Raw genomic sequence first — 27,246 nt, forward strand, 5'->3', positions numbered from 1 at the left:
TGACTGTTTCAATAAATACAAAAATGAGTGCTTGTTTAATAAGGCATGGCATAATGTATGCTTGGTGCATTACGGTTTTATATTTACAGATGCTTTGCCGTTTGTTTTTTCTTGGGTTTCCATCCATTTCTTTTATTTGCCATGTTTTCAAATTAAAGAACACAACCAAATCTTCACATAAAATCTTTTTTTCTTTAAAGTACTTGCATGAGTTACACAGCAATGAAGTTATAGCCACATAATATTTATCAAATTTATCTACAATGAAATAAGTCTCGACCTTAAGTAAAGCTTTTTAGAACAATGTGTTGGATGGATCCTGAGATGGATCCTGAGAACTGCTGTCAGGAAGGAAGTCCACAGACGGTCCCTTTCCTTCCTCCCCCCCCCCCCTATAGAGAGCAGTAGGAGGACCTTCCTGAACAGCATGGAATGGGGCGGAGCTCCACCCAAGGTGTCTGTGCCTGATTTTGGCCAATCCTCTTTCCTGCTCCATCCCATGCCATTCAGAAAGATTCCCCAGTTGTCAGGAGACACTTTACAGGCCAGCAGCAGAAGAGAGGAATGAATGAATGAATGAATGAATGAACGAACGAACGAACGAACGAACGAACAAATGAATAGAAAAGGCCCCTTCTGCTAGCTTCTTTCTGTGGCTTGCTGCTCATGGTTCTCAGTATCCAACCCATAGCTTTAATTTTGCAAACATTTAAGCTCTTGAATTGCTTTAAGATCTCCCACTGAAATTGATGGACCAACTTCCACATTTAATAAGGATTCTCAGGATACTTTTTTTTTAAAAAAAACAAACATCAGAATGTAAGACTAGGCCTGAAAATTGTTACTGCTATTAATGGTATTCAGTGGAATTACTCCTGAATGACACCGCTGATTTTCCTGACTCGTAGTGGTATTCTCACATTGATGAAGCTCTGAAAAAAACAGGGAATTTCTTGCCAATCTATCCAATGCATTTTGTCAAGCAAATGAGCACTTATAGGCTCAGACCTTATGCAATATTCATACAGATTTCCATTCACTAAGAGAAAGGTTGAAAGGTTAAAAGAAAAATGTCTGAATCAAATCCTACTGATTTGATAACCCAAAGCTGCAGTACTTTGGAGCCAGCCAGCCAGCCAGGCAGCATTCACATCTGTTTTGAAGCATTGCTGGGGTTCTCCTTTCAGACAAGATAATTAGGCTCGTTGCTATTAACATGATTTAATTTTAAAATGTCTATCCTACCCCATCCTTTTGGCTCATTTACAATGCAAAAATGAAAAGCTGCTCAAATGCAGATTAAAAACAACAATTAAGATATCCTCAGATTTATCCCCAGCCACTAAAGATGCAATCCTAAAACTAGGGAGCAAGCCCCATTAAACACCGTGGGATTTATATCCGAGTAGATGGCATAGAATTGTAATGTAAAAGGCTCTTTGCCTTAAAGTGGCAGAACTAAATGGATGCAAGCAGTGGAAACATGTGATATGGATACTGCAGGACTGCAGGTGGAGAATCTCTAGAAGTGAATCCAGTTTGGATGGAAAATCCTCCTTTGCAGTTTTGAAGGATGCTCAGATATTCTTTGAATATTCTCTGAATGCTGTTTTTGGCATCCAGTGATATTTTACCTTCTCTGGGGGGAGGGACAGAGGAAGTGCAACCATGTTTGTGGCTTCTGTTGGATCTCTTAGTGGCTTTTGATACCACACTGACCATGGTATCCTCATGGACTTTCTCTGCGAGTTTGTGGTTGGAGGCACTGTTCTGTAGTGGTTTTGCTTCTACTTACAGGGCCTGTCCCAAAGAATTGCATTGGGGCACTAAGTGCCTACACCCTGGCAGTTCAGTTGTGGGGTGCTGCAAGGCACTATGTTATCCCAAAAGGCTATTTAACATCTGTAGGAAGCTGCTTGGAACAGTCATAAGGAGAACTGGGCTCAGTGCCATCAGTGTGCCGGCCAACTCTATTGTTCAATTAAATCTGAGTCGGGAGAGGCAGTGGAGCAGCTGAACCAGTGCCTGTATGCAGTGGTGGGCTGGATGAGGATGAATAAACTGAACCAGAGCTCTGTTAAGAGAGAGAGACTGCAGGTGAATAGCCCCCAGCTCCTAGAATTGAGGACTTTGACTGTTCTAGATGAGGCTGTAAAGGTAAAGGGACCCCTGACCATTAGGTCCAGTTGCGGACAACTCTGGGGTTGCGGCCCTCATCTTGCTTTACTGGCTGAGGGAGCCGGCTGTACTCAATCTGAAAGAACTGGTAAACAGTTCTTCGAGCCGTAGTTGTCCATGGAATCCCAGGGGGCAAAAACCACCTACCAATCAGTGTTGGCTATCTTTTCTTAGGTTGGCAAAGATACGTTGGCTACTGTGATTCATGCATTGGTAACCTCATGTTTAGACTATTGCAATGTACACAGTGTAGGGCTTCTCTTATGGCTGGTATGGAGTCTGTGGCTACTGCAGAAGGCCACAATCCACGCAGTGAGTGGTGGCCCTTACCAGATACATATCATACCTGTACTGTAGAACCTGCACTGGCTGCCTATTAGCCACCAAGCCAGGGCTATTTACTTATAAAGCCCCCAACAACTCTGGAACAGATTTACCCAGATTTTCCTTCCACTGCCTGGCAAGGGCATTAAGATTTTATTTTATTTTTTAAAAAGGGAACCTGGTTAGCTTGGTCACAGTCTGATGACCGTCAGTTTGTTGGGACTGCAGTGGTGAGCTTTTTCACTAGTAGCACTGATGTTGAAGAATTAATTTTCTGCTGAAATATAAGAGGCCCCATCTGCATTGGCATTCTAACAGCTTTTGAAGATGCATCAGTTTATGTTGATTTCTTAACCTGAGTGTCCTGTTCTTAACTGTGTATTTTAATTATGAATATTTATATCTTAACAGTTTGTATAACTTGCTTTTAAACTTTGTGAACTGCTTAGAAGCTTTCCCCCCTCCCTTTTTGGCATTAAGTAGTATATATATAAATACAAAATAAATAATATTCAATATCTTGGTAGTCAATATCTTGCAGTCTGTGATTGTCGGCATGCAATGGCGTTTAGTTATGAGACAGTGCTGGCAGCTGGTGAAATGTGTCTCCACTACAAATCCTGGGGACAGCCATTTTGCTTTTATTTTGCTGCAGTTATTTCTTTTTAGAAGTCTGTGAGCAGTGGGGTTATTATCATGCCCCTATCACTTCCAGGAGTCATTTGGTTTCAAGCTTCTCCAAGTGGCAATTACTTGTCTTTAATTTTTTTTAAAATAATAATAATAAAGGTAGCTCACTTGCTTAGACCACCAAATCAAAAAAGGTCTTAATTCTGCATTGATTTTTTTTTTTTTTAAAGCTACACATTAACGTTGAAATGCAATGGGGCAAACTGCTCTTTGGGGGCATGAATAAATGGCATGGAGCATTTTTAGGCTGATCAACCCATCTCTATCTGAAAGTTCATTTTGTGGTGGGCATTTCCACATTTGATCTCACCCCCTGGCCTGAAAAGTTAATATGGGGCAGGGAGATAGTTATTCTATTGCAAGTCTAGTTTGTCTCCTAAAACGCCTCCACTTCTATCTGATCCATGCTGTAATAGTGTTCAAAGAGGAGCTGCCCTCCACTTTGTACCTGTGGGCAGATGTTGCCTTATGGCTTCAATGACTTGTGGAGTCCATTGTGTCTTTTAAAAATACAGCACTAGAACCTTGAGCTATCCATTCTGTGAACTACTATTATGCTATAGCTGTCTTTCTGCTATCCTGCTCCTTAAATAATGAGTACCCTGCACATCATACACACATTTTAATATATTTTATGTAATATATTATATATATGTATATATGTATTTACATCCAAACACTCCTGTATACCTCTATTTCATATTTTTAAGTATGTACACGCTAAGGCCAGTCTGCCCATCTCGTTGTGGCACAGTTCTTGGAGGACTTGGGTTTCTCCTCCTCACGCTGTGGACGGCTGAGTGAAGCTCCTCTGACTGGAGCTTTTGAGGCTCAAGACGAAGGTGGAGGAGTTGCTTTTCCTGCTAACGCTCAGGTCACATCCTTGCCGAGATTTTAAGTACCGAGAGGAGCAGCAGAGGAAGCGACGCAAGAGGTCATGGAAAAGGTGGCCTGTGAAAAGCATGTAGATCCAGGGGTTACAGCAGCTGTTCAGACTTGCTAGGAGAGTGGTGATGATGAACGCCACTTCTGTAGGGGAGAAAGGCATGACAGGTAAACAAACAGTGCGCAGTTCTGTGAAGTTTTAGCTACAGCATGATTTGCTGGGGGAAAGAGCCCATATTCCCACTATCATGCCAGGAGGGTCAGAAACAAATTGGAAGGTGTTATAAATGCTCGGCTTTGGCCCTCCTTCAGCCCAGCAAGTCTTATAGTACTTCAGTGACATTACAGAGTTGGAAAGCAAGAAAATATGATATGATCCTGGGTGAGTGACTAGAACATGGTAACTGTGTAGAAGAGGTAAACCATTTGGCAGCACCAGGAGATCCACCTCATTCGGCAATTTTTGACATACATACATTGAAAGAACAAGAAACTATCATTCACCAAAATCCTGCCCAAGTGCTCCATGTTAAATCAACACACAAAGGGGAAGTGAGGCTGCACACCAACCCCTACATTATGTGCACTGAGTCACACACCCACCCACTGCATCTCCACATCCAGGGCAAAGGTATTCAAGGAGAAGGCATCTATGCCTGAAGCTGTGAACGCAAAAGCTTTCATGAGACCTGATTGCAGGTGGTTCCAGGTCACGTGGAAGCCTAAGTCCCCATCACTACAGATGCTGCATGATTCTAAAAATTAGAAAGTAGAAAAATCCATTGCTACTACTGAGAGAAAAATCAGCCAGTTACCATGTCATTTTAGGCTTCCGGGTTGGCGCGCCTGGGCAATGGCGGATTTCCTCCATCTCGGAGGAGACCGCTCTCCGGAAAGAAGGGTCTGACCGCCACGGCGAGGCAGAGACCCTCAAAAAAACATGGTCGGAGGAAGACCGTGGGCTTGGGATTCGGCGCATGCCTTCAGCGCCTCCCCTACTCGCGGGGAGACCCAGTTTCGGGGCTGAGTGTAGGGTGTAGGGTGAGTGGCGCGGCACATCGAATCGATCGCTGTTTTTGGGGAGTGAAGCCGCACAGCTGTTGCCAGAAAGCGCCAACCTTTCCTGTGGACATTCGGACTTAAATAAACTTTGTAAACAGAATTGGATTACAAAAATATTGGAATTTGGTACTTGAACGGAAGGTTTAAACAGGAAGCCCACCTTCCATTTTGTAGAAAGATCAAAGCAAAGTCGATATAAGCTGGAGCCTTTGAAAAGTGTTCTGTAAAGTAAAAATCTTCGTCATCTAAGTTCTTTGAACCCCCCCCCCCAGGTCATTTTTAGGCATAGATTTCTCCAACATTTCACACAGCAGAAAGCCCGAATCTTTTTCAGATTCTAACAGTTGGACTATAAAAGCAACTCCAAAATCTGATTTACTTTGAACTAGGGATGAAATTCAATTCAGTTTGCATTTAAGGCAAGTCAATCCAATTTGCACTTCCTGAAATGATATGTGAGCCAAAGCACAACTTTCTTTCAAAATTCGCACTTACCTGAATTTTGAGATACAGTTCTCCAACCAAATAATGCTTACAAAAATGCATAGACTAGGGTAAAATGTGAGTGAAAATAACCCACTGAGAGAGCATTCTGTGCAAAGTAAAATGAAGCCTCCCCATCATCGCCCTACTCTTTGCTTTCAGGAAATTGGAGGTCAGGTTTTGGCACTGCACTAATCATACTAAACTTTTACAACTGTGCTTGTACTGTCTCATAGGATTTATGGCCTATTCTTTTGTTTGTGCTGCTGTAAAAGTGTTACTGAAAAGTAATTACAATACGATTGCTTTCAACTGTTTAATGTTCAAGGAAATAATGCCTGTAAGAATCACTCCCTTTGCATGCTAGATGGAAAAAATGGAAAAGGCTGGAGGAACTTTCCCATTCGTTAACTACGCTTTAAAATTACCAGACATTTTGGCAACTCATGAATTAGTTGCACTTTCTGTGAGGTCTGATTTGGCAGGGTCCAGTCTTACTCAAAAAGCATAACTGGGGACATTGAGATCAATGTCAACTTTCAGACTGCTGAGAGTCTGAGGGCCCTGCACCTACCTCTCTCCACCAGGCCCAGGGCAGAGCCTAGGGCTGCTGCTGCCCAACAGAAAGTACTATTTACGTTCTTTTAAACTGCTTTTTAATTGTGTTTTTAATCTTTTTTACAAAATTAAGATTCTTTTTACCTGTTTTTATGTGTTTTGGGGAGGTTGTTTGGCTGTTTCTGTTTATATTTTGATTATGTATTTTGTGTTTTTATCTTGTGAACCACCCTGAGACCTGTGGGTATAGGGCGGCATATAAATGTAATGAAGTAATATAATAATAATAATTAATAATAATAATTCTATCAGTCTCAGTTTCCTTTTAGGTGTCAATATTACACAAGGTCCGTCATGCACCACAGCCACCTGTGACAACATAACAAAGTATTTAAAAATCACAGGAAAGGTTGTTTATATAACACACTCACCGCCCCCCCCCCCAAAAAAAGACAGTATAAGTTGCAACACTGAACAGCTGGATCAGTCCAATGGCCAATCTAGTCCATCATCCTGTTCTCACAGTGTCAACCAGATGCCCAGGACCAGCCAATCCGTGAGGCAAGGTGAGACAAGTCAACCCAATTTGCACTTTCTGAAACAATATGCAAACCAAGGCACAGCTTTCTTTCAAAATTTGCACTTATCTGAATTTTGTGATACAGTTCTCCAACCAAATGATGTTCACTAAAATGCATATACTTGGTTAAAGTGTGGATAATAATAACTATATTTGGCAGCAGGATCCGGCCTCCAAGGACAGCGTCAGCTGCTGCCGCCGCTACTGCCAGGGTGACAGCAATGGCTGCAGCGTGATCCCTGGAGGCCAGACCTGCCAATGCTGCCTCTTGGTGAATAAGAGGCACTGCTGTTCTTCTCCCACCCCCAGGGAGGAAATAGTGAGGGCTGCCTCTGGGGTCTCCTGGGGTCTGCACATGCCTGGCTGGATTCAGAGTGGGTCCCTCCCCCCTGCGATGGCCTTTGAGTCCCACTTCAACTGTCGGGTAAGGTTGATTTGATTCCCTCCTTTTCTACCAGTGTGGATTTTCAGTCACTCACTCCTCCCGGGTTGCAGGCGACACCATTTTGCAGTTCACCTCAGGTGCCAAAATGTCTTGGGCCAGCTCTGCAGATGCCTGCGGGAAGCCTGCAAGCATTCTGCTCGCTTGTGAATCCCAGCAACTGGTTTCCAGAGGCACAATGCCCCTGGAGTGGAGGTTGCCCATTCATTTGCCTCAACTGAATCTTTGTCAGTAGCAACACTGTGCTTAGGATTCTACAGGCTGATCTGTGAGAGGCTGCCAAGCAAATGGCCATCCTGTTTGGACAGGAGGCTAAGCCAGATGGGTTGTGTTTGCTTACCCTTCTAGTCCTGCCGTTTAATATCCTAACTGATTGCCTCAGGCATACCCTTACAACAGCTAGACATGCCAGGGCCATGGTCCTGCTTGCTTTAAAATGTTTTCGTTTTGTTTTTAAAGGTGACCCATATTCATTGTTGAATAAATCCCTTCAGGTGCCCTATATCTGCCAAGAAAGAGGTATGTTGAGCTCATGTGGGGTCTTGCCTTTGAAGTGTAATAAATCACAAAGCAAACAATGGTTTTAGCTATTGCTAGCAAAATGCCTTGAGTGGTATGTGTTCGTGTGAGCAGAGGGCTTGCATATTACAGGGATCTTTGGGTATCTGGGCCTGTGCAATGCATTGCACATGCATGCATGTACAGTGGTACCTCGGGTTACATACGCTTCAGGTTACAGACTCTGCTAACCCAGAAATAGTACCTCGGGTTAAGAACTTTGCTTCAGGATGAGAACAGAAATTGAGCTCCGGTGGCGCGGCGGCAGCAGGAGGTCCCATTAGCTAAAGTGGTGCTTCAGGTTAAGAACAGTTTCAGGTTAAGAACGGACCTCGGGAATGAATTAAGTACTTAACCCGAGGTACCACTGTACTTCTCTCTCTCTCTCACTCACTCTCTCACACACACAAAAACCCCTTTAAGTGAAGATTGAGTCACCTAGCAGCATGCATGAAAGGCAGGTTTTTCTTCAGGTGCTGTCCTTTATCTTTGCCAATGAGTGTGAATGCAATCTTTCCTTTCACATGGGAGAAAAGAAACAGGCTTATTTCTTCTGGCCATGGCAACTCCATTCACTAAAAGTCATATATATAGTCCTGCCTCTTCTTAGTCACATGAGTCTGACATTAGAGTGCCTGGAATTAACTTAGATAGATGTATATTAATATAACAGTGACCCATAAGAGGAAGGGTTTTCATTCCCATTGTTGCTTGGTCCACTACAAATGGTCAGAGACTGCTCATGCATTTTCATTAGACTTGCAATAATATCTAATTTATGCAATATGAGTTGTGTAACTAAGAAAAATAGCACAATATCCTGACAAACACAATGTTATGGGTCCAAGGCAAGATTCATATCCGGCAAGCTCCTTTTACAAAGGTTTACATAGGTTTTATAGTAAATGTAGTAGGTTAGGTTTCTTCATATATAAATAAAATGTAAGACTGTCATTATGCAGCCCCAATTAAAACATTTGTTGTGCTGCATCACAATCCTGGATTTGCATGAAGTCAGGGGAGGGGAGCAAAAGAGGAGGCAGCTTGCGCAACAGCAGTGGCCATGGTATTAGAGCAAGAAGGGATGAGCATTGAGAGGGGGAAAGTGGTGGTTTAAAACAACAGCTGAAGTTTGAATAAAGCAGGGGATGGAATGAACTGAGAGGGAAAATGGTGGTTTAAACAATGGCAGAGGTTTGAGTATAGTACTATATAATATTTGAGGGTTCCACATTCTTTATCTCTCTCACATGAGGTAGCTGACAAATGGAAAACAGAAAAGTTTCAGTACAGTGAGAAGGGCAATACACTGAAAGGGAACAAAGTGGCTGTTTTAAACAGCAGCAGAAGTTTGAGTAAAGTGGGGGTGGAGGAATACAGAGGAAAACTCTGGTTCAAGCAACATCAAATGTTTGAATAAAGCAGGCCACACACAGTTTCGTTGTCTCTTCTATTTAGTAACTGATAAACTGTGTGTGCAATTTTTTTCTGCGTTACTCTACATTAAGTTTTCATATAGGCTAAGATACCCACAAGTTTTTTTTTTCATTTAAAGGTATTTCATGTGCAAATAGACTTATTGAAAGATACATGTTTTAAGTTATATTGTTAGCTTTTAATTACATCCTTACATGTGAACCACTACATATGTAAATATAAATGTTTATTATGTTATAGAATCATAGAATTGTATATTTGGAAGGGACCCGGAGGGTTCTAGTTTCATTGCTCTTTCTGTTGGGATACTACATTTTTTAATTTAATTTTTGGTAAGCTGAGGACTTCTAAAATTTGACATAGCTTGGGGTCTAACCATGTCCTAATCGTTCTCTGGATAGCAGGATGAGCCTGGCTATCCACATTGTGTCTGTGATGTATAGAGACACCCACATGTATGTGTGAGGTTGGGTCAAAGGTTATTGCAGGCTACAGCGTGGTGGTGGTGGGGAAAGCAATCTGAAATGTTTAGACAAAAAGCTATTATGTTTGAAAGAGTCCAGGGGTGGAAGGTATCAAGACTTCTGACGCACATTTGTTAATATAGGGGCACAACAACTCTGCCCAGAAAAGCTCTTTACAGCTCTACATCTGGAGGCTGGAAGATAAACATTTTGCTCATTAGGAAACTTTTCATCGTTCTGCTTTCTCAAATGGGTTTTTGTATTCCAAACGCCTGACCCAGCCATGCCTCTGTTAATCAGAGTGCTTCGCTTGGTGGATTGTTAGCTTTTGCACTTTACATACACCTTTCCAACTGAATGCATATCAGCCTCTGACAAGCGCTGTAATGAAAGTTATTGCGTGATCCTAATCTTGTTGTCTCTGTTGAAAATGTCACCATGTGCCATGTGACTTACTGGTAAATCTGTGGGATTTAGTCTACAGTTCAGACGGCAATCTTAGGAATATTTCTTCTTGACCGTTTCGCCTCTCTGCGTTAATTCCTTGAATGATTCATATTCTTGTAATATGGATTTAAGTACTGGTAATTATAACAGATCAGCTTGCAAACTTGCAACAGAAAGCAAAACAATAGCTATCGGCTGTGTTGGGCTTCCATATGGCAGGGGTACATCAAAGGGCACTGCGTCCATGCCCCCAACCCCTTTCTTCCAGAGTGCAATAGCCACAACCACTGGATTGTTCCCAGTACTATTTTTCTAGAAAAAGAGGTGCCAGAACTTCCAATGAACACCTCCCTTATTCTCGTATAATGGCAATGGTGCCCACCTGAGAGGTGCCAGAATTGATCACCTTCTCTCTACTGGGTTTTGTATTCGCTGGAATGAGTCAGGCTCATTGATGTTCCTCTCCCCTGCCCTCTCTTCAGTTATAAGGAACTCTAAAGCATCACTGTCAATAGTTGTATCTCTCCCCCAGCTGTTATTTATCTGTCCTATCAGGGAGGAGAAAGAGGCATGTCTTCTCTGGCTATAGATTTACCTCTCAGCCATTTTCCAACAGCAAGCCCTGCTAACCAGGGCCCTGGTCCAGTATCCACACTGGAGAGGAACACAGTGGGCAGTGGGGTGGTCCATGCCACCCATTCACAAAGCACATAATAAACACATTCTTATAACCATTGCCTGTTGAACTATCCTCCCCTCTTGCAAAAAAATTAGAAACACAGCCTTTGGAATCCCAGTTAATGGCTTTTCAAGCACGATATTTGCAAGTACAGGCAAAATACAGGATCATCAACATGTCACCTCAGCTTACTCTGCACATAATGTGGGTTATTTTGATGCACTGAAGGAGCAACTCACCACCACCACATAATACATCACGTCTCTAGACAAACAGCCATAGTAGAGTAATACCTTTATTAGGACCAAGTCAAATGTCACAAAGTAGTGCGCAAGCTTTCAAGTTTTCTGGAAATCTTTTTAAGGATGGAAGACTGATAGTTAAGAAAACTGCAAGCAACCAGAGATGGGGAGGGTGGGGGGCATGGGGAAGAAAACTGGGCATGATGTAAAAGCCGCAGACTCCGTATATAAATAAATTAACTCTGTGTATCTTAATTATATTATGTCTCGCTAGGCGCAAAACAGATTTCAAGATGCAACTACGACTACCAGGACAAAGAAACAATAGTGGTTGTTTCCCTACTTTAAATCATTTCCCATTGAAAATGCAAATGCCAGCAGTCACTTGGATTGACACTAAACAAAGCACACATGTCTTTAGTGAAGTAAAGAGCAGATAGTCCCCGAAAGCTAATTTTAGGTAGTTTCACTAGCTAAATTGTCAATAGAATTTGGTAGTATTATCTAGTGTTTGGTCCAGGGCATGGAGCCCCTGAAAGCTAAGTTCATTCTTTAGGTGATCATCTTCTTAGATACTTTTCCTGAATGAGTAAATTCTATATCCTCTAAAACACACAAAAGTTGTAGGTAGTATCAGATGATCCTAAAAATTGTATGTAACTATTTTATATATGTTTTTGTTACATTGCTTTAGTTTTGGGGGGGTTTTCCTCAGTGCACCAACCAAGCCATCTATGATTTTTGTGGTCCAGATTCTAGGAAAGCACCTAAAAAATATGTGGCTTTTACTCATCATCAGTTTTCAACAGAATAGGAACTGCTAAAGAATACTTGTCAGGAAAGTCTAATGAGCAATTAAGTTTCATGAAGGTTCCAAAGGCTCCCGAGTGCAGTATTGTTAATGTCTCTCCTTTTAGGTTATAGCTGAAACGACAGATCATAAAGTGTCTGTCAACATCTGGATTCTAGTTTGCCAGGAGGTTCTCCCTGCTTTTAAGCTTCTCTAAGCAGCAAAATTCTCCATGGGTGTCTTGGCTCTCACTAAACTGTGTAATGGAGACAAATATGGTTACCAGATTATGAAAGATCAGGATTGAACACTAGTATCCTTCATAAAACTGTCACGGGAGCAAACTCTTGCCTTGACCTACAGCTGTGAGTCATCAGATGGTGAGTAAACAAGTTAGCGCATGTGTGAACCAGCCCCAGATTTATGAACTTATCCCCTGTTTCAGTTCTAGGGGGAACTAGCTAGAACAGCAGGCTGCCACTCAGGACCAAACGAAGTCTCTAGGTTGCCACTCACTCATTCCAATATATTTTGCGCAAGCACACAGTGATGCCTCGGTCCATTGTTTTGAAATAACTCTTCTGAAAGTGGCATTGGTCCTTCATGTGCCCTAAGGATGACAAAAGCGAGGAGTTCCTTGCCCTTGATTTGTTCCCTGTATAAGGCTAACCACAAGATGAAGAGACCCTATTTTCCTTGCCCTGCATCCTTGTTAACTTCTGGAATAATTGGTAAAACATTTCAAGGAAACATTTAGCTTAGGACTCTGTTAGAATTTTTGGCTAACAAAACACCTTATCAGAGATAAGGAAACTTCATGGGGGTGGGGGAAGCAACATTGCTCAAAAGGTGACATATAATACCAGGAAGTGTTTAATTCCTTTTATCACTCCTTTTCCCAATTGAATTTGTTCCACACTTTTCATTTTACTGTTATCTCTGGTGAGAGATAAGTGGTTTCTCTGCACTCCTCAATTCTCACTCCTCTTTGCCACCTACTGTTTCCTCTCTAGTCCATGCTTTCTATGCTGTGTCACCTTTTGCAGATAAAGTTGTGGTTGTCAATTTCTGTTTTTGCTAGCGGAGGTGCAAAAAGTTTTCAAACAATGCTCTCGGTAAAGAATAAGACAAAGGTCCCTCTGGTTCACTTAGCAGTGTATGCACACAATGATAATCATTTCAGACAGCCTGACAAAAACCTTTCAGTCTTCCTGTGATGCTTGAAAGAAACAGACCAGATATTGGAAACATTTGTTGCTATTTACAAGATGCATTTGGTTCCCTGAAAGTATGAGCAGGTATTAACAGGTTGTAGCAATCTGGTTCTCGTTTCCTCGGGCAACAGCTAAGGACTGGGATCTCCCCAATCATGACAAGGCATGCTGTGGGGATAGAGCTTGCTGATCTGAAGGAGCTAAGGCTATAATTGTCACAGAAGCCCCACCCAACAAACATAGTCTGTGTTATGCAAGTACTTGGGTTGAACAACTGCTCCAGGACTGTCTATGCCTTGGCTGGCCAGTGGCTTATGCCAGTTTGCCAGTTGGAGAAAGCAATATCTTTTGGTAGGGATTCAGGACCCTGTGAAAATGTTTTACTGATTATGTTTCCACACTTTTCTTCACTGCATGTTTTGCAATGTTAAAGCCCTGCTGGGGTTCTTTCACCAAGGAGTACTTGCCCCAAAATTGGGATTTGGCTTCCAGGATAACAACAAGCAGAAGGTATTTGATTCCTGGATATAGTTTTAGAAGTATGTATGTAGCAGGAAAGAAAGGCTAGAGAATATCTTGCTTCAATACTTGGTACTCAGACATAGGCACTGATATTTATTTCATTGCATTCATATCACGCTCTTCCTCTAAATAGGCTTTGGGCAAAGAGAAAGTCTCTTGGCAAAAGTGTCCCTTTCTCAGTAAGCTTCATGGGCTAAGGGATGAATCTGGGTTTTTCACACCCAAACCTATCATTCTAGTCACCCGCAGCGCATCGGCTCTCAGTTCAAATAAGCAAGTAGCGCATGTATCTTCTCTCCCACAAGGGGGAAAAAAATCAACTGGGGAAAAGATTTGAATGGGGAAATGGTTAGAGGTTAAGCAAGACTCTACTCTCCTACTCCTCCATTTACTTGCAGTATCCTGGTGATGCTTGTTGTTGAAAAGAAAAAGAAGAAAATGGGGGGGGGGGTGGACTAGACACGCAAGGGATTCCTGGCTTAAGAAACCAAGTTTAGACCACAGGAGCTAGGTGTAGAGGATATTACGGCTGTGACATCAGTTATGAAAACTTAAAATAACAGAACTGGAAGACACCTTACGGGTCTCTTAGTACAGAGAGGGACAGCTAACTAGCATCCAGTCTTACCTAGCTTTCATCATCCCCAGCAAATCTTAGTGTTAAATCATTTGCCTATATTCACTTGCAAGGAAATTGTTCCCCACCCCCTGAGTTTTAACAGGTGGGTTATTTTTTTTAGGGGTGTGTGTGCATATAATGCCTTGGAAATGTTCAGCTGCATGCTCTAAGTAAGTAACTCCAACCCCCTCATTCCTAACTGATACTGATTTTGGAGCAGTTCTTGATGTCCTATTAAGGGGTTCAGGTTGGGCAGCAGAATATGCTTTTGACCCCCCTGTATGAGCACTCTTGAACCCACAGGATTCCCCCCCCCCATGCCTTTACATGGGAGCATCAGGGTTTGAAGTGATGTGAGGCAACATGTGAGTTCTGTCTGAGGGGTTTAATCATTCACACATAAGTTGCCACTTGATCAAACGACAAGCACACATGTATGGTAGTTGATAGCCTTGAGTAGCTTTTCTACAGAGTGTTGTTGTTTTTCTTCTGTGTGCTGCTGGTGGATAAATGCTACATGGCTAAGAATTCTGAAAGGTAGCCTTAACCCATTTAGAGGGAGGTGAGTGTTTCCTATTGCAATGAGTGTCTCCCCTCATAGCTCTAATCCTGAACCAAGCCCCCGGGGTGAGGTCCACTGACCCCTCACTAATGTGCTCATTAGCTTTTGGCAGTGGTTTTCAAAGGAACAACCTGGAACCTCCAGGCTTTGTGTACATAAAGTTCCTCCCTGACACAGAGGGGCAAATCAAGATTTGGAGAGGGAGGATCACAGACACTCAGTAACTGACATCTTATCCATATGCTAAGAGATCACTTATGTCAACCTTTGTGGGCAGATGAGAGGCAGCTTTTAGAAGCTTTAACAACCACTAGTTTCAGTAAAGGAACCCAATCGCTGTAATTTTGTCATTGCTCAAAAAGACGCACCTGGTCATCTCAGTTCACAGCACGGGAGACACCTCCTTGTCAGCCCTCCATTCAGCTTTTAAACTCGCCAGTCACTGACAAGCTGGCCACCCATTCACAAAATTCTTTTTATCATTTGGTCTCACTTCAGAGTGTCTTTGTGAATCCACCAGCATTTTCTTATGAATACCAGTGTTTTCTTATGATAATTTTATATTGCTTTATGGAAACCATTTACCCTTGTTAAAAAAACACAAACAAATAAAGAAGCCCATAATATATTAGAGATCTACAAATGCATTCTTCTCCTTCCTGCTGCTCATTCTTTCTTCACATGCCTTACTATCCTGCTCCCCATTTTCAAAACATCCCTCATTTGGGCAGGCAAGGCAGTGAGGGAGAGAGATACCATGTAACATACCCAAGGTCACATAAAGAATGGCCAAGGTCTCCCAGGGCTACATCTCAACCTTCTCCACCCCATCATCACTCTGGCAAGTAAGTAAGCTGGTCTTCTTGCCGTACCATCTTAACATGTCTCGATTTATTTTATTGATTTATTGTTGCTGAAATACCTCTTGCATATCTTATTTCACATTGCACTGCAGATCAGCTGGTTTGATAATGAACTCAACTGAGATACCTCTATTTTTAAAAAAGAAATTATTGGGTGGCAATTCTCTATACTCATTGCACACAGCTTGTATAGGCAGGGAAAGGAGGAGAGAAGACTGTACCTTCTTTTGGAGCATTTTCGTCCCACGCAATCCACATCTGCACAATGAAAAAAGGAGTCCAGCACATAATGAAAGCTAAGACTATGATGAAGGTCATTTTGACAGTCCGGATCTTGGCTTTGGAAATGAGTTTGACACTGCTGACCCTGGAGAGGGTGCCTCTATGGGGATGCCTAGAGGTCAAGTTCACATTGGTCTCGTGAAGGGTCTTTAGCTTCACATTCTGCCAAATCTTGAAGCTGATCAAGCCATAGCAGATGGTCAGCATGACCACAGGGATAACGTACACAGTCAAGGTTATCCAGGTGATGTAAGCTTTAGGTCCCCAGGGCTGGATGAAATTTGCCCAGCAATCGAACACCCCATTATCCACATCCTGCATGGAAAATATTTGGAGTTGTGGGATGCTAAACAGAAGGCACACCATCCAAGTGAGGAGGACAGACAACCGGTCAGACCTCCTACGTAAGGACCTCAAAGGCTGGCAGATGGCCAAGCACCGATCCAGGGACATCAGCAAGAGCATGTAAGTGGAAGCAAACATCCCCACCACCTGCAGGTATTTGATCAACTTGCAGAGGTAATCTGGCCCAATGAACCTGAAGGTGATGTCCCAGATGAGCTGAGGCAAAACCTGGAAGACGGCCACCACCAGGTCAGCGATGCTCAGGTGCTTCATGAAGAAGTACATGCGGGAGTGCTTGTGGCGGGTCGTGTGGATAGCCGCCAGCACACACAGGTTTCCAGTCAGGGCAAGGAAGAAGATGAGGCAGAGCACGGCCACCTCCACCTTGGCAACGTTCTCATTCCGCTTCACGTGAGTTCTGTTGCTTTGGGACGTCTGGTTCTCCACACTGGAATTGCTCAAGGAGCAGTTGTAGATCCACGGGTCACTTGCGAACAAGCAGAGAGTATCCATGGCTGGCTGCTTCCCATCCAGTGTCTTTTGCTAGATTGATCTGAGGGTGGGAGCCTCTCTCTGTGAGCTGCAGTCCCCTTCACAGCTCTCCCTTCCTTGGGACCAGGCCTTTCAGTTCTGCTTTCCTTTTTCTGCAACGCCCCTTTGCTCCCATTTGGTCTTTTCTTTCCTAGATGTATCTCCACTTCGCTCCCTTTGGGTCATTCACTAGTGTTTGCACATGGAGAAGAGTTGCGAGTGGCTTTTCCCTCTCTGCAGGCTTAGCTGACCAGGGAAAAGTCTGGGGCTGAAAAGGTCCAAGCAGCTAGCTCTGTCTTCCTGTTACCTTCAAAATTACTTGACCCTCTTCCTCCTGGGCTCCTAAAGCAGTCACAGAAAAAGCAAGGAAATGTGTTTTTACCAGAAATCAGAATCACCACCCTGCATCCCTGCCATCCTCTCAGTGCTGGACCCTTCCCAGAATGCTGCTGTATTACTAGGGCACTCATTCAATCTCAGGACCGTTTCAGTTTGTTTCAATGGATTGCTCCAGTTTACTTTAACGCAACAATGAGCCATTGGCTCATTGGTTCACAGAGTCCCTTTTGAGCTGCGGTGTTTATTCCAACATATCACTACATGCAGATCAAGGGAGAGAATAAATAAATAAAAACTACACACTTGCACATATTATCTGTTGTTGCTAAACACGACTTTCCTATTTGCAAAGAAATCCTGTTTCTTACCTTTAACTCATTCCTTTCTTTTAGAAACTCATTGGCTGTAGAGTTCTTTTCTCCATTTAAAATGTAGTATTTCCAGCTACCCTTCTCCAGATGAGATGATCCAAGGATTTCAGGTGAGTGTTTAATCCCTGTGACACATCCAGCTGCTCCACAAGTTTGCTCTCAAATGAATCCAGGAGGACAGAGTGGAGGGAGGAGGGGGGTGGAGGAGGAGCGGAGGCTGCAGTCAGCCCTTCAGAGTCATTCATGGGCAAAATATACTGCTACTGTCTAAACACTGCGGAGATCTGTTTTTCCATTAGGTGGCGGAATAGGCCACCGCTTCACTCTCGTTTGCAGCGAGGGACTAAAAGCTCAGGACAGGATTGAGATTCCACTCAACAAGCACCGCTTTCCAGATTAGTTTTAGATGTGCACAGTTACACACAGCTGTGTCTTAAGAGGCATGGAAAAATGCAAAGCCAGAACCCAAATAACAGCAAAATCTGATCTATGAGTCCAGATTTTTTTTTTTTTTGGGGGGGGGGGGACAGCTACCTTTTGCTAACACCTCTCCACACAAATCCCTACTGTGCCTTTGCTGCATGCAAGACCAGCCCAAGATGTTTTGCTGCCTGAGGCAGAACAGCAAATGGGTACACCACCAACTGACATCTATAATATCCAAGACTCGCTAGGCTATTTTGGTGCTTGAGGCAGAAATAGACATAAGCACCTCTCCCTGAGAGCAAAAGCAAGCAAACAAACTACAATAATAATTGATAATTTCCTGGCCTTTCATGAAGCTCATCTGCGGCTGTTGGAAGTGACTACTGTACCCTGCCTACTGGCAAAGCCAGCTCTAGGACAAATTGCTGTCAAAACTGAAAGGTGTTTTAAAAAGATGATAGTGAGGTGGAGGTCCTTAACCCTAAGGTCCCAGTCAGGGCTTTTTTTCAGCCAGAACTCACCGGAACTCAGTTCTGACACTTCTCAGGTAGACCCCATTGCCATTATAAGAGAACGTGGGAGGTGAGTGAATTCTGGCACCTCTTTTCTTAGAAAAATAGCACTGGTCAAAGGGCAGTTTAGAGCAAATAAAACACAGTTTTAAAAGTTTTTTGTTTTTTTTTTAGAACTGACTTTCACACAAAATGGTGGAACCTACAAATATACATATCAAGTGTCAAGAGGTGTGGCACTTCACACATTATCTCCTCAGAGGCAAGATATAATTATTTGAACTGTGAGAGGTATGAGGACAGGCCTTGCGGCCTGAACGAGCGGATGTCTCTGAGTGACACTTTTCTGGCTTTGTCAGAAAGCTCACAAAATTGAGTAATCTGCCTCACAACCTTTGCTCCAATCTAGTCCTGGTGACAGTGTTTGCTTAAACAGCTGTCACACCAAATCCCCCAAAGATCTTTTTAAGAAGTTTAAGAAGCCTGCTTTTTTAGCTTTTTTGCCAGGGGGGAGGGGAAGATACAGCTGTGAGAAGAATTTCGGGTGCATTTGGGTACATTGCGCATTCCTCTGAGTCACAACAGTCATTTCCCAATTTACCTCTCTGGCTCTTCCCAATATTGTTCTGCACTAAATGCTTCTGAGTTTTCCCTGGGTATCTCTTCTCCCACCCTTAATTATTTAATTTAAGCAGGAATCCTCCCCCCTCCAATTTAACTGAAAAGCATACAGTACATGTTTTGGTTCAGCTGCACCTCCTGTTTTTCCCCTATTTCTTTGTTAACAAGGAGATAGTTTCATCCCGGTAGCTTGAAAAGTGTGTGGGGGGGGGAGAGATATGGGTGCTCTTTGAAGTGAATAGATTAGATGTTGATTTCTTGAAGTAACAATTTAGTTGTGTGGTAAAAGCTTTGGGGGAGAGCCCCATCTGTTAGGCTGGATTGGAGCTGCAGTTTAATTACTCTCCTTTTGTGTTGACAATCAGACTACATAAAAGAATGTCAGGCGCTAATGAAAAATGGCTTTCCTGTTTACAGCATTTACTGACAAGAGAGAGACAAGGGACAAGATCCAACTCTTAGGGGTTTATATGCCGTTTAGAAGAGTCCAAATGCCTTCAAGTGTTTTGTGACAGGTGAGGGATGGGGGGAGGCCAACAACTTCAAAGGAAATTTGAATTCTATATTCACTTCCCTGCAAAAATCCTAAAGTTGTAACTGCAACCCCTAATTTTTTCTCTCTGAATAAATTATGGAAGCAATTTTGCATATATATGCTCCTTCACTTCTTATTTTCATCTCTGGTTTTATGTGATGTAATGGGGAAGAGGAGGTAGGACATACAGATCAGTCCAGGGTGATATTCAGAGAGACTTCAGACTGGTACCCATGATAAGTGAAGCAGGAGTTCCCACCAGCCCACTGAAATTCCCCTCCAGATTCTTACTAGTTTTAAAGTTTTTATTTGCAGACACTTATTTGTTTACTAACTTGGAAGCTGGACCAAATAGATCCAGCAGAATCCATCTAAACTTTTGGAACAACCTTAGGGGCTTTTGAAAGGTATAAGAGCTCTCTAAGCATCCTCACAGCCGAGCTTCCTGTGAGCAACCAGATTCTGTTATTCAAATCCCCTATTATTTAGGGGCGGACTTCAGTTGCACCTCTACACACACACACACACACACACACACACATACTGAAAGAATGCACTGAAGGGGATATGGAGTCCTGTGAACAATCTCTATCCCTTGTTGCAGATGTGTGCAGTAGCCTCAGGGAGTGAGACTACTAGACCAAATGGCCTTGCAACTTGCTTCACGGGCTATTTCAGTTCATGAGGGGGAGGATTCATCTGATCTTCCTTATTGTGAAGGCATTTTGGTGTCACACATGCCTTTCACAAACTATTTGTATGCTGACAATGATACTTCTACATTTGGACATTTTTTCCTCAGAGAACAGAATTCCTTCACCAGAATATTAATGAAACACTGACCAGCAATCAACTAGCACTCATTTTCTCGATTTAAATCAACAGTGGATGCAAGACGTCCCTTCATTTATTCATTTATTATTTCTGCTGTTCTTTTATTTTTTGCTCCAAATGTTGTTCCTCATGCCTCGCACACATTCCATGGACTGCCTACTCCGGTTAAATGTACAGCAAAAGCATTTTATCCAGTGGGCCTTAAATAAGCAGTTTGAGACTGTTCTTTTCAAGGAAAGAGACCGATAGTCAAGCAAGATGTGGCTTTGGGAAGAAAGCTATGCCTCTGATATAGTCACCCCCAAACCTGTGGGTAGCATGCACAGCAAAGAAACATTCCCAGCTGTCAACTAAAAACAAGGCTAGAGATTAGGCCTCCTCCCATGAAGCCTTTTGTGTTTTGGTTAAAGGTGAACCCAAATCACCACAGCCGCCATTTCTCCACTCCAGTCCTCCTCCAGTAGCTTTGCTTTTTTAAAAAAAATCTGTAAATTACATAACTACAGCAATGCTGCATTATCAGAATATATCATTCTAGGTGCATGAGCCAGCGTTTGTCCCAAGCGATGGCAGTTGCAGTGGCAGCTGTAACAGAGCATCCCATTGCCTCTCCGTGGCCTCTTACCTTGAGTAGCTTGTAGTGGCTGCTGGAAAGTGGGCAAAGAGGAGAGATTGCCCCCACTGAGGCCCAGCCCTGTGTGATAATATGTTGGCTCTGAGGGGCAGGCAGAGGGCAGGGCTGCCATGGATGGGAAGAAAGGGGGAGCAGAGCAGAGAGCAAGGAGTCTTGATTTAAAACCAAAACAAAAAACTTTGTGTGTCCCTGTCTACTTATGCCCCTTTCTAAAATTTACAAAGAACAAAATAAAATAAAATCAGGATTAAGGGTTTTTCTCAGGACAGTGGAGGGTGTTTGTGTCCCGTTGCTGTGGTGGTGGTGGCACACGCCCTTTCTCTGGTAGGAAATGCTTTGTGTGGAGGCTGTGGGGCACCAAAAAAGGGAGGTCAATGAGGGTCAGCTGTGGGGAGTGAGAACACCTGCAGGGGTGACAGAAACACAGGCGCTGAAGGGGCAACATCGCCTCCAACATTCCTCAGGTGAAAATGTCCCTATTTTCATCTGAGGAATGTTGGAGGGTATGTATGTGTGGGAGTGTGTGCCCACACGCTGTCAGGAACTGGGCAGAGGAGGAATGGTGGAGACTGCCTCCCCATCCTGACCCTTCCAGGGAGGAGGAAGAGGAAGACAGTATAGAGTTACAACGGGGGGTTGAGGGAGGTTGCAACTCAGCAGATGAGGGGGACAGTTGGGAAATCGTGGGAGAGTCAGAGCAACAGCTGGCTGACACGTTGTCACTAGAAAGCAATCCAGACCCTCCATCTCCCAGAACCTGGCAAGCCTTAAAAGTAGGAGAGCAAAGACCTTGAAGACAGAGGGCACTTAGTGGCACCCATAGAGGAGATGATGATGATGATGATGATGATGAAAGAGGAAGTGGGAGAGAAGGGGGGTGGAAATGCACTCGGGACAACGCCATTATCCAAGAGGCAGTGTCCTATAGCCTCTCTCTGTAAAGTTCAAAATAAAAAAGGACTGTAAGAAACTTTTTCTTGTCTTTCTACTTTCCTGGGCAACCAGCCAGAAGCTGCTGACAACACCTTGACACCACCATTAACGCCAATTTTGGGCAAGATTGTTTTGATTTTTTGGTGAGATCTTCCCCAAATGGATGCAATCTTGCACCAAATCAGCACTGGTTGAGGTAGTACTTCTCCACCACTAGCGGAGGTGACAGGTCAGGCAGGGCACCTGTGGGTATGCCTCCTTGGAGGCTTCTGCCGCCTGAAGCAGAGGTTTCACCCTGCCTAATAGCAGGGCCAGCTCTGGGAACAGGATAAAGACTTTTTCCATAATAAGCTAGTTTCCTAAGAGAGCAATCCTGTACATGTTTTTTTCTCAAAAGTAAATCCTGTTAAGTTCAAGTGGAGCTTAGGTATTTAAGCAGTTTAAGAGGCAATGGCAAAGAATTTAAACATGTGGTCCTACAGCTGCAGTCTGAAGTGGTAGGATCTCAGTTTGAACAAGTGGTATAGTCCCCAAAGAGCCACACAACATTTTTTATTCTGAACATGTTGTTTTATCTTTGCAAATTTTCTCTCTCTACTGAAATGCATGGATAATGATGATGATGATGATGATGATGATGATGATGATTTATTTGTACCCCGCCCATCTGGCTGGGTTTCCCCAGCCACTCTGGGCGGCTTCCAACAAAGACAAAAAATACACTAAAATGTCACACATTAAAAACTTCCCTGAACAGGACTGCCTTCAGATGTCTTCTGAATGTCAGGTAGTTATTTATCTCTTTGACAGCTGATGGGAGGGCGTTCCACAGGGCGGGCACCACTACCGAGAAGGCCCCTGAGTTTCCTCAGGTAGTTAACTAAGTTTTATGCAGAGTAGACCTACTGAACTTAATGAGCAAGCTAGGGCCATTAATCTCAATGGAATTCTAATGGATTTTTATTTTATTTTTTTGCAAAATCTCAAAAAAGAGAAGTTTTTGAGCTATTCTAAAGGAAATATGCCAAAATCTACATTACCAACATGGGTTGCCATACGTCTGGATTTTCCTGAGCATTTCAGCAATTTCCATCCGGACGCAGTTTCCAACAGCCGAATCCTGGCTATGTCTTGGAAATTCCAGACATATGGCAACCCTACATTAGAGTGTCTATGCTCACAGCTGCCGGCTAGATGAAGTTAATTGTGCTTCCAAACATAGTTGTGCTGGGGCTCTCTGCTTGTTCCTCATATTCAGCCCATGTTGACATACTCCATCCAGTGCACCGGCAGTGAAACTTAGTTACTCACTTCTCTCCTCTTTCTGCCATGCTACTCCTTGGTAGACTAAAAACCCATCCATCATGCGAAAAAGAAAAGGAGAGGGGGGGAAAGAGGCAAACAACAGGTTCAGAACAAAGCCTGCAATTTGAGTCAGTTTCAACGAATTGGCATTGATCTGCATACAGACTGATACAAATAACCCCAAACTGTACCAACATAGACATTTGCGTATCTTACCTTTGGCATCACGTGATTCATTGCTTCCACAGGCAGCCTGCAAATTACCATACAGTTCCTTGTTTCCAAAGGTAAAAGTTAGAAGCCAACCAGCTTCTCTTGACCTTGCCTGACTGCCCTCTGCTACAGATTTTATATTATTTTCTCCACTCCCAAGGTACATTACACTGCAGCACACATTCAAAGCAGGAGGCTGGATGTGACGGCTCCAGATCACTCTAGCCCCGTGATTCTATGTTTAGCAACACTCACCTTCCTGCTTATAGCATCACATTCTGGTGTGAAGTGAATGACCTGCCTGCCTCTCTTTAGGTTGTCATTCATGGAGTTACACTGTTCAGTCTGATGGCAAATGGGTCTACTCCCCACCCACCCCCAGCTTCGCTTTGCTGGAAACTCCCACCCCACCCCTTTTAATTTGCTTTCTACCTAAGCAAAAAGAGCTCTCTTCCCCTCCCCTTTGTTAGAAGGAAAGGCTTCAGGGAGCAAAAGATGTAGCGTTGCCAGCTTTATAGCTTGCCACCCGCAAGATGAAGCAGTGGAGCCTCAGTCCAGACTCAATTACGCATGCAGGGCACAGTAGTGCCGCTTTGCAGGAGACTTCTAGCGAGTGCTCTGCTTTCAAAAAAGGAAAACAGCAGCCTTTGGCTCCTGCAGGACATAGTGCTGCCTGCTGATTTCTTTAGGTGTGTGTTAATATATATATATATGGCTCAGTTTATAAAGAGCAGGAATTTAGACAACTAATTTAAAAAATGTGAGGCTTTTAAATGGTAGGTCCTTTAAAGGCTTCTAAACTAGGATAGATAGAAAAAAGTGTGACCTTCATTTTTACTATTACGATTAATCCCTTACAAGCAGCATCAGTGGATATGGTGCGGCCCAAAGCATCACAAGCTAAAGCAAGCAAGCAAAAATTAGGCATGCATATTTCATTTTAGTATTTATTTATAAGACCGCATACATCGGTTTCTCAGGTAGTTCCTCATCCAGACACTGAACAGGGGACACCAAAGCTTTAGCTCAGCACAGTGCCTCCAGGTGCATTTGGTAGTTGGGAGAAGGGATTAAAACACGAAAGAAAAGGAGTGTAACACAAGGCAAATAAGAACAAATGCAACCATCAGGGTTAGCCATCAGGCTCAGGAGCCACTAGAAGAAGAAGAAAGCCTTCTCTTCCACGAATTTGCCTTACCCTCTTTCAAAGCTATCCAAGTTGGTGGCCAACACTAGTGGGAGCAAATTCTATAAAGTCTGAAAAGTTGTGTTTAAGTTGAAGATCATGGGCTAAACCATGCGTAGGCAGACTAAGACCCGGGGGCTGGATCCGGCCCAATTGCCTTCTAAATCCAGCCTGCAAACAGTCCAGGAATCAGCGTGTTTTTACATGAGTAGAATGTGTCCTTTTATTTAAAATGCATCTCTGGGTTATTGTGGGGCATAGGAATGCATTCATCCCCCCCCCAAAAAAAAAATATAGCCCAGCCCCCCACAAGGTCTGAGGGACAGTGGACTGGCCCCCTGCTGAAAAAGTTTGCTGACCCCTGAGCTAAACTAAGGTCAGTTTAAGGGTGGCTTCAGGAGCAGCTTATTCTTGATTTAGCCTAGGGATCAGCAATGGGAATGGATGTTTCTGCTGTGCTCTTCCTTGATATCTTCCTCCTGGTACATGGATGCCCATGGACAATAGATAGAATGCTTACAATGTAATTATCTGAATGAATATTCTTACAATATAATTATATGGATGAATACAGGAAATGAAAGAGAGCTGGACTTCTGGTAGTTGCATATATTATTAATATTTGAAGTGGTAGCTCATGCATCCCCCTTGATGAGAACTGGCACACCTCAGCTCAGAGGAGGTGAAAGATGCCTCTGCTCTAAAGATCAACAGTATGCATAAATACAGGAAGCATGACATATATATATATATATATATATATATATATATATATATATATAGCAAAACCATATGCAAAACCATTCAGAGTGTCCTATCATAGAAAGGTTTGGAGTCTGATATCCCAAATCCTACAAACACATGTAGCATTGTGATGGCCAGAATGATGATTCATAAATGTCCAGTTATTGATGATGAAAGGAGAACAAAGAGTGCATAGGAACCCAAAGAGATGTCAGGATTTGATGTCTTCTCCATCTGACTGTACAGCTATCCACCAGTCATGATCACAGAATTATAGAATCTCAAAACTGTAGAGTTCGGAGGCACCACGAGAACCATCTAGTCCAGCCATCTGCAATGCAGGAATCTTTTGCCCAGTGTGGAACTTGAATCCACAACCCTGAGATCAAGAGTCTCATGCTCTACTGACTGAGCTATGCTGGAGGGCAATATGTAAGAAACACTTCCCAAGAAACTGGAACATTTTGATCATCTACAGGGTCATTTTAATAGCAATGCACAGAGTAATGCATGGAGAATATTGTATACTGAAATACGTTTTACATTATGTTGAATTTTTCTAGCACTATTAATAGTTTGTTGATTGCTCTTTTCTAATGAGACTTCCCAGAGATGGCAGAAAGGAGTTAAACATTGGAAGAATGCATGTGCCTCATGAATATTCTCTCCATGTTCTGATAAGCATGCCACACACAAATTTGTCAAAAGTATGGTTGATTTGGCCACCAGAGTTTCTGGGATCAGAATCTGGATCAGAATATTTAACCCAAATTTCAGGATGCCTCAGATTTCAGCGATGAGTTGAGAGTCCAACTGCCAGTACACCTGTGAAAACATAAACAAATGATTTACTTAAGATTCATGCCAATGTTCCACTTAGGATCCACTTAACTTCACTGTAGGCATAATAAATGTTGGTTTTAATTGATGAAATATCTCAAAGAGAGAGAAAAAGAAGAAGAAGAACATTTAAAAGCCATTAAACTGGACAAATGGCTGATGTTACCTGCAGATAGATGAAAGCTTACAGTGCTGCTTTGCCAGGACAGTATGGCCAAGTCCTCGCAGTGCAAGCAAAATATGAAAACATGTTATATAAAATCTAAACCACAATCAGTTGACTAGCTGGAATTTGATGAAACTAAAAAACAAAACAAAAACCTGGGAAACATATAAAAAGAACCAGATGGTGAATGTCCTCAATAAATGCTTTATAAAAGATTCCGCCAAGAGTAAACGTAAATGCAAAAGTGGGGAGCAGCATTTTTTGGCTGCAGCCCACAGCCTTGTATGATTCATGTAGTCTCAAGTTAAGAACATGAGAGTTGTCTTGCTGGATCAAACTCAAGTTCTAACTGGTCCAGCATTCTGCTTCCAGTTGTGGCCAGCTCAATGCCTCCAGGAAGTTTATAAGCTGGACATGAAAGCCATAGCTGATTTCTGTTGTTTGGCCCTCAGCACCTGGCATTCAGAAGAACATGGGGACTGAATACGGAGTTGCTGTTGCTAATAAAAGGTTAAGGACCCCTGAATGGTTAAGTCCAGTCAAAGGCAACTATAGGGCTGTGGCGCTCATCTCGCTTTCAGGCCAAAGGAGCCAGTGTTTGTCCACAGACAGCTTTCCAGGTCATGTGGTCAGCATAACTAAACCACTACTGGCACACAGAAACAGCATTTACCTTCCCGCTGCAGTGGTAGCTATTTATCTACTTGCACTTTGACATGCTTTCGAATTGCTAGGTTGGCAGAAGCTAGGACAGAGCAACGGGAACTCACCCGGTCGCGGGGATTCGAACCTTCTGATCGGCAAGCCCAAGAGGCTCAGTGGTTTAGACG

At 43.1% G+C, this 27,246-nt stretch overlaps 1 protein-coding gene across 2 annotated transcripts; it reads right to left on the bottom strand.

Moving 5' to 3' along the window:
* Positions 1 to 23,824, bottom strand: OXTR (oxytocin receptor). 2 transcript variants are annotated; one of them, XM_083426393.1, is made up of 3 exons: positions 23,484 to 23,824; positions 15,821 to 17,099; positions 1 to 4,221 (listed from the first exon to the last, which is right to left on the bottom strand). In XM_083426393.1, exons 2-3 carry the CDS (start codon positions 16,737 to 16,739, stop codon positions 3,974 to 3,976), a joined length of 1,167 nt encoding a protein of 388 aa, XP_083282519.1. In that variant the 5' UTR covers positions 16,740 to 17,099; positions 23,484 to 23,824; the 3' UTR covers positions 1 to 3,973. The 2 variants fall into 2 exon arrangements, with proteins under 2 accessions (XP_083282519.1, XP_083282518.1); XM_083426392.1 differs by lacking the exon at positions 23,484 to 23,824 and adding an exon at positions 17,465 to 17,660.
* Between the last annotated feature and the right edge of the window lie 3,422 nt (positions 23,825 to 27,246).

Source organism: Podarcis tiliguerta (genome assembly GCF_965153285.1).
Source record: "Podarcis tiliguerta genome assembly, chromosome: 2".
In the NCBI taxonomy this organism is placed as follows: domain Eukaryota; kingdom Metazoa; phylum Chordata; class Lepidosauria; order Squamata; family Lacertidae; genus Podarcis; species Podarcis tiliguerta.

Bases quoted from the DNA above. Each gene is read 5' to 3' on its own strand.
- OXTR (XM_083426393.1), bottom strand. From the start codon at position 16,739: ATGGATACTCTCTGCTTGTTCGCAAGTGACCCGTGGATCTACAACTGC. The intron at 4,222-15,820 runs GTACAGTCTTCT...TCTCCCCTACAG, and splicing joins CGAAAATGCTCCAAAAGAAG to AAGTGGCGTTCATCATCACC.